Source organism: Mizuhopecten yessoensis, unplaced genomic scaffold (assembly GCF_002113885.1).
Source record: "Mizuhopecten yessoensis strain PY_sf001 unplaced genomic scaffold, ASM211388v2 scaffold5913, whole genome shotgun sequence".
In the NCBI taxonomy this organism is placed as follows: Eukaryota; Metazoa; Mollusca; class Bivalvia; order Pectinida; family Pectinidae; genus Mizuhopecten; species Mizuhopecten yessoensis.
In genome coordinates this window covers 413,793-422,329 of record NW_018406286.1, presented here as the reverse complement: position 1 = coordinate 422,329, position 8,537 = coordinate 413,793, and the positions used below count along the sequence as shown (strand labels likewise).

At 37.0% G+C, this 8,537-nt stretch overlaps 1 protein-coding gene across 3 annotated transcripts in view; it reads left to right on the top strand.

Annotated features, from left to right (window-relative positions):
- LOC110451282 overlaps positions 1–8,537 on the top strand; it is a 27,979-nt gene that overhangs the window by 3,739 nt on the left and 15,703 nt on the right. For all 3 annotated transcript variants that reach the window (XM_021499205.1, XM_021499206.1, XM_021499204.1), the window contains exon 2: positions 7,094–7,370. In XM_021499205.1, the coding sequence (XP_021354880.1) occupies positions 7,119–7,370 (252 nt within the window). In that variant the 5' untranslated portion in view covers positions 7,094–7,118. The remainder of the gene's footprint in view (positions 1–7,093; positions 7,371–8,537) is intronic.

The following is an 8,537-nucleotide window of genomic DNA, read 5'->3' as shown; positions in this document are numbered from 1 at the left end:
AAAAAAAACAAGCAAACGTTTTAAAGTAAACGTTCATGTGATTCAAGCTCTATTATTCTACACAACTGTTAAAGTCATTTACTAATTAACGAACTTGCAGGGGGATTGATTGTGAATTTACCGAGTTGAATATGTAGCATAAACAACAATGACCTACATAGGTTGTATACAGCTCGCAAGATTAGTGTAATTACACATGCACATATTTATATCAATGGCCTTCATATGGTGTACTCTAGCTATTCACACACTATTTCTGTTATACGTCCACATCTGTTCATTTTTTATAAGGTTAGTGTTCTCATACAACAAACATTTGTTATGTATAATATATTCGATAAGACGAGACATGCAATCTCTTAACAAACGTTCTAAAGTAAATGGTAAACCCAACCGCCAGACGTAATTTGCATACTTTATCAAGTATATCGCCAAATTACTTCCAATAAGAAAAAAAAACCTTCAGAAATCGTGCTACATAATTGTATTGCGATTGATTTCTGGAAACCCAACTGTTCAACATAATCGAATACGCGGAAATCTCATGTCTATTTTCGTTTCGATATATAGTAGCTGATGTGCGTTTGTTGTGCTATCAAACGCTGTCAATATATCATATAAAGCTTGTTAATGAATTCAGGATTAAACTGAAGTGGATACTTGGTGAATTAACCCTCCTCCTTTGTTAGAGGAACATATCGGAGTCTCCGAAAACACACATACACTACACGCATGCATCTTGCACACAGGGGAGGCCGTCCTTAAATGACTATACCAAATCAGACTATATTCCAAGAATTAATAAGCCAAATATGAGAATTGTATACCATTTAATACTTCAGAAGTCGTTTTATATTTCACCCAGGTGACCTTGAAGGTGGGTCAAGGTTCTTTTTTATTCTCAAACGTTGTCTAGCTCTATCAGAGGAAACCACCAGCAAAATATGAAGATTCTATACCTTTCGGTTCTTCAGGAGACGTGGTGTTGAGAGTTTGACCCCTTTGACCGATGATACATATTTGACCCATGCAAACTAGAAAGTATGTCAAGGTCTTTTCTTTCTCAAACTTTGTCTGGCTCTATCCCTGGAGGCCATAAGCCAAATATAAAGATTCTATATCCTTCGGTTTTTCAGAAGAATGCGTTTGTAGTGATGACAGATTTTACCCCTGTGACCTTGAAAATAGGTCAAGGTCTTTTTTTCTGAAACTTTGTTAGGCTCCTACCAATAAAGCTTTCAGACAAATATCATGACTCTAGCCAGACCGTTCTTCAAAAGAAGTTGTTTAAAGGAAAAGTTGACGGACGCCGCACCATGACATAAGCTCACTTGCACTTCGGGTAGCATTTGAGCTAAAAAAAATGGGTGAAGGTTGATTGATTCTTTGATAAGATGTTCGACACTTCTAACAGGTCATCAATTATTTCAGATGACTTACTTCAAAATTGAGAATTCAAAGACTCCCTTCCTTATAGGATATCCTGTGCAGAAAGCTTCAGGTCATTGCAAATTAGATGAAATGAGCCTACACGTGATGGCGCAGAACAAGACAATGTGTGTGTGAAAATCAATTGATACCTGGCATGTTTCTGCAGAAGTTTGGATTTGCTTCCTTCGAATTAAAATTGTTAAAACAAAGACACCATTTTTAATGTGAACAGGACCCGTAAAACAGGTCATTGATTGTTAAGAGAGGGAAACTTTTAGTAGGTTCATCTTCAAAACGTTCTGTTTCTGTTTCTTTTTTGTGCAGATACCTGATGAAACACTTCGGACAAATACTTTGGGCAATCCATGCCATTTTTGTTTTGTTTAATGGTTTTATTTTTCCAAGTTTGTTCATTACATATACATACACAGGACATTCACGCATTCTCACACATACACACACGGGCATGGATCTAGTATTATCACAATCATTATCATTGTCTTCATGATATCATTATCCTCATCATTCATCTTTATCATTGTCATCATCATCTTTCATACATAATTATTCAATCATCATCATTGCCATCATCCATCATCAACATTATTATTAACAGCATTGTCATACAATCATCATCATCATCATACAATCATCATTCCATATGTATCTTCATCAACATATAGATATCATCTTCATCATCATCCTACAAGCATCACCATCATCATACAATCATCATCTCAGATCATCACCTTCAATCATAATCTTCATTCCATTTGTATCTTCATCAACATATTATTATCATCATCATATCATCATCATCCTCAACATCATTTATTCATAATGATATCATCATCATTCCAGATTTACAAACATTATACTCACATTTAAAATCACCCACTTAGTTGGTGTATACATCAATTCACATGGACATACACAGCTTCAAAGTGATATATTTCATGCTCTGAATCAAATTTCCAATACAAAATATACTTAAACTTACACTCACCCATACACACACACACACACAATACCCAAATGACAGTCATTTGAATTAAGAAATATGAAAAGAAAACAAAACAAAAATGCAGTTGTAGAGGAGGGATATCAGAGCTTGAGAGAAGCAGACAGAAAAAATAAGGGAGGTGTAGGTCTTAAAAAATAAAGAGATAAAGATAGAGGTACTGCATATTCTTAGTCATTATATCCGAAGCCATTTAAATTATGGATCTTTTTAACATTTTGTGTACTTTTACGAGATTTCGCGAAGATACGATGGCGACCTTCACCAATATGTTAAAAAATGATTAAGAAATATTCCCTAAAAGCAATTTAAAAACAAACGTCAGATGATAAAATGTATAACAAATGAAAACGAAATGTATAAGACCAAATTCTAACAAGGTTACCGCGAGCGGTATATAATACGCCCGTCACACATTGAATGAGCAGTTGTTTGTATGATTGAAATATATGAAGTATTTGTGAGTAATTGATATTAAAAGAGAAATCATTCAACATAACTGGTAGATCAATGAGTGCAATACAACATCATGGAACACATGCATCGCATTAATGAAACCAAGGGTAATAACTCCAGTAATTACGGTCGGATAATGGCGGTTATCGAACTTGTCCGAGGTTTCATGGTAATTAACCTTGTTGTGAAGTTTGAAGTTAATCCGTTAATAATTACTCGAGATATCGAGCGGACACTGTTTCGGCAAGTCCATAAAGGGGCATAACTCCACAAATTATGGTCGGATAATGGCGGTTATCGAACTTGTCCGAGGTTTCATGGTAATTAACCTTGTTGTGAAGTTTGAAGTTAATCCGTTAATAATTACTTGAGATATCGAGCGGACACTGTTTCGGCAAGTCCATAAAGGGGCATAACTCCACAAATTATGGTCGGATAATGGCGGTTATCGAACTTGTCGGAGCTTTTATGGTAATTAACGTTGTGGTGAAGTTTGAAGTAAATCCGTTAATAATTACTTGAGATATCGAGCGGACATCGTTCGCCCGCCCGCCCGCCCGCCCGCCCGACGGGCGTATAAAAAGTGACAAGGATATAACATATGATCTCTAAATTGATTGTTAACTTTTTTCATCAATCACGCCAAGTGATGAAGCAAACTTGAGGTTGGAATTTGTTGTGACCTAAAATGCACTGAAAGGTTTATTGTAGGCTTGTAACGAATTTCATTACCCAGGTGCATTGTATTTTGGTGGACGCTAGGGAGGTGTTTTAGACCCTCACCTTTTAAGGTATAAAGGGTACTTTGTTGTGCTAAATGTATACTTTGCACCACTTTTTTTGGACTGAATTTTGCATACATATTTGAAAGAACACGAAATCTTCATACTTTAAAAATGTTTGGTATATAAGATTGATAAGAATGAAAAATCCTATATTCTACGTTAATATTTCCACATTATGTTCGATTAAACTCACATTATGGATGATAAATATATTGTTAAAGCATTGCATGAAAGAAAATGTTCTTTCCCAAGTATAGCGATGCAAAAAATACTAATTTTGTCTAAAACAAATGCTTTTAGGCTAATATTCCATTTGTCGACCCCCCATGCTGAAATTATGTTAATTAATTATCTGAATATAATTAGTAGAGTTATTCAAAGTTATAACTCCAGATGTGTAAAGGGTTTAAAAAAAATAATCTCGTAGCACTTCTGAAACAAAAGTTTTGAGGGGGCAGGCTCCTATGTAATTTTAACATAGCTGTAAATAGTCCCTTTGATAAAACCCCTATCCTACACCCTTCGGCATGAAAGAGTACTTTTCTCTCATTCCAACTACCTGAGGAAGCTCAGAAACCATTAAATGCGTTTGGACTGGCTACCATTTTAAAAATATCATTTGTTATTCCCCGCTTTCACCGAAACGGGGGATATTAATTTGGGTTTCTCCGTCTGTCCTTCTGTCTGTCTGTCACGCGTCGTTTCCGTGCAATAACTACAACAATTGTTAACCGATTTTCTTCACACATAGTCACAATGTTAAATGCCTTAAGGGCTCGGCCAAATTATATGACCACTTTCAGCGGACCCGATTTGGCGGGGTTATGGCCCCTTGAATAATGAAAAACGTCATTATCTGCCGCGCTTCGTTTCCGTGCAATAACTACAACAAATGTTAACTAACCTTCTTCAAACTTAATCAAAGGGTTAAATACCTCAAGGGCTCGGCCAAGTTCGATGACCACTTTCAGCGGACCCCATTTGGCGGAGTAATGGCCCCTTAAATAATAAAAAAGTAATTTTCTGCCGTTTCTGTTCATTAACTCTCGCAAATATTATCTGATTGTCTTCAAAATGAGTAACAGGGTTCAACTTATTAAGGGCTCGGCCAAGATTGACAACCACTTTAATCGGACTCCATTTGGGAGAGGTATGGTCCCTTGATTAACGAAAAACGTCATTATCTGCAGTTTCCGCTTAAAAACTCTAGCAAATATTAGCCAAATACCTTTAAACTTGATGACAATGTTTGTGTTCCTCTGTCTTTCCACCCATCTCGGGCACTCTTTGGTTTTCGTGTGATAATTGCTGTAGATACTGTTCAGATGTTTCAACCAAATTCTGTATGCCAACTGATGTGATTTGAGCATATTTACGGAGAATAAATGAGGTATAGAGCTTTATTTTTCTCCAAGTTTTAAGCTATGCATTATGTCTCAACAGCACGATACTGATTTGTTTCAACCTAACCTCAATAATGTTAAACTACAATTTGTCCTGCAAGCGGGGGATATAAATTCCACGAATTTGCTTGTTCCTCTGAGCTTTTAAGACAAACAAGAGGTCCAACGGACCTGCATCGCTCACCTGGTATTAATCTCACACCTGTAATCTTAAAAGTGGACTAAAATACAGCTACAGGCAAAATATCAGTGTTTGATTCATAGGAACCTATTAAAAGATTTAAACATATGACGCCTGTGACCATGAATGTCGAACAAGGACATCAGGTTGAAAGTGGATCAAGGTCATTCATTAGAACAAACTTGGTAGCCCTTCATCCCAGCATGCTACAGGCTCAATATAAGTACTCTGGGCCTTTTGGTTATTGAGAAGTTGTTTGAAGATTTTAAAACATTTGACCCCTGTGACCTTGAAAGCTGGTCAAGTTCATTCATTTGAACAAACTTGGTAACCCTTCATCCCAGCATGTAACAGGCCCAATATCAGTACCCTGGGCCTTTTGGTTATTGTGAAGAAGTTGTTTGAAGATTTTAAGACATCTGACTCCAGTGACCTTGAATGTGGGTCAAGGTCATTCATTTGATCAAACTTGGTAGCCCTTCATCCCAGCATGCTACAGGCCCAATATAAGTACTCTGGGCCTTTTGGTTATTGTGAAGAAGTTGTTTGAATATTTTAAGACATCTGACTCCAGTGACCTTGAATGTGGGTCAAGGTCATTCATTTGAACAAACTTGGTAGCCCTTCATCCCAGCATGCTACAGGCCCAATATAAGTACCCTGGGCCTTTTGGTTATTGAGAAGAAGTTGTTTGAAGATTTTAAGACATCTGACTCCAGTGACCTTGAAAGTGGGTCAAGGTCATTCATTTAAACAAACTTGGTAGCCCTTCATCCCAGCATGCTACAAGCCCAATATAAGAACCCAAGTCTTTTGGTTATTGAGAAGAAGTTGTTTGAAGATTTTAAGACATCTGACCCCAGTGACATTGAAGGTGGGTCAAGGTCATTCATTTGAACAAACTTGGTAGCCCATCATCCCAGCATGCTACAGGCCTAATATCAGTACCCTGGGCCATTTTGTTATTGAGAAGAAGTTGTTTAAAGTAAAAAGTTGACGCCGGACAGACGGACGATGGACGGACGGACGGACGCCGCACCATAACATCAGATCACTTGCCCTTCGGGCAGGTGAGCTAAAAAATCTGTCCACCAGATTAAGTAAACCCTTAAATTGCAAACTGTTGGCGCAAAAATATAATCTCATTTTTCTAACGTGTACAGTTAATATATCGTAGTAGGTTTTAAATTCATCACGACGTCTCTTCCGAGTTTTCAAAGTTCGTGACGTCATGTCATTGTTGAGCAATTGTCACGTCACGTGAAATAGGGAGTATAATAGAAATTTACTGTTAATGGTTCGCGACATGTTATTCATTATATATAATATACAATATATGAAACACCCATCCGGAGACTGGCAAGGACTACCTCGTCTCGGCGGTTTTTTTCATAGCTTAAATACCATTCACCGGTTTCTAGGCTGGATATAGTGTCATTTGTTGTCTGCACATTGATTCTAGTTATTTTGCCACTTTGCCCTTCAAACAAAATTAACAATTTAAAAATTTGAAATTAAGTTTAAAATCCGGGTTAGCAAAGAAACATGGACAGAATTTGAACTAAAGAATATTTAAAATGGAAATCATTGAAATATTACAAATGCAATCAGACTATTTTTGTTAAGAATACGAGGAATCCACTTATAGGATAATTCTTGGTAAATCTAGGTAATACCAAGTAATTCCGCCCCTAAAACTTAGAAACGTGGCAGTACAATGTAGTATCTCTCCGGATTTTCAATACATTTTATCTCCTAGTGTGGGATATATATATATATATATATATATATATGTTTTCTTTTTCATTTAACCTAGATCCCAATTCTGTCTCATAAGAAAGATGTCTGAAAATAAAAAGGTAGAGGTAATAACTGACGTCAGCAGGTGTCGTGACGTCGTCAGGGAGCTCGAGAAATGTGACGTCATCGCAGTTGACGCTGAAGGAGTCCAGTTGGGTAAGGATGGCCCCCTGACACTGCTGCAGGTCGGAACGCTCGATCACGCAGTCTACTTGTTTGACATCCATACCAACAAAGATCTCTTCATCCAAGGGAAGCTTCAGGATATACTGACTTCAACAAAAACCGAGAAGGTATACTTTGTGGTTTTTTTATGTTATTTATACCATTTACACCCATTTTTCAGGAAAGTCGTTTAAGATCAAACTGAGATTAGGTAGGAAAACTCGTATTTTTATGTGACTCCCTAGGTGGCGTCACCGGAATAGTTGCTTTATTCCATTATTTATTGATTGTATGTAATTTTGTACTGTGTATACGGAAATAAGATACATTCAAGTTTCATCAAAGTGACGTGGTCCTTTGGGACCAAGTTTGTACCATAAATACCTTAGATTTATACCATCGGAAATCACCCATTCTGTCCAAGAGAAAATCGTTTAAGACCAAACTGAGATTCGATAGGAAAACTTTCATTGTCATATGACTTGCTAGGTGGCGCCACCGGAATAGTTGCTTTATTACATTTACCAGTGGATCGGTTAATATAATACAAACGGATTTGAGGTAAAAAGCGAATCGGTTTTGAGGTTGTTAAATTAACGCTTGGTTTAGTTGCGAACCGAAACGGACTGTGATCGTGTACTTTAGTACTTACATCTCGAAGTAGCACCGGGCAACACGCCTCTTATGTTTTACTCCTGTCGTTATAGATGAAAATAACATGTGTCACAATATCTTATACTTTGTATCTCTTTTAACGATTACATTATCTCTGCGTGACCCAATAATGATACTGAATCCACACATCTGTACGATATTCCGCTCAATATTCGAGGGGCGTCGACATACACACCTGAAAACTTGTTATAAACTTTGCGAGTTATCTCCCGTTGATAGATCTGCACGGTTTTCACTTTATACACCTGTACATGTTAATCGTACATTGAATGTTTTCTTTCTTGTGTGGTTATTATTTTCTTTGATATCCATTCGTCTCGTCATATATTTTAAGTAATGTTATATGTACATTGTGTACACATATATTTCAGACTTAAAATCATATGCCGTTTATAGTTCTTTATACCTAACTGCAAAACAACCAAGATATTCTGCTTTACGCATAACGTTTTGAGTGTTCCGGTCGTGTTGTGAAGCACCATACAGAATTAAGGATTTTTTTTTGCTTTCTACTTGGTAACTCCAAAGCGACAAAAAAAATCTGCTGCACACATTGCATTATTTGGGATCTTTATCTTTCTTTCTTCTTTTAATTACACCCCCCCCCCCCCCCCCCCCCC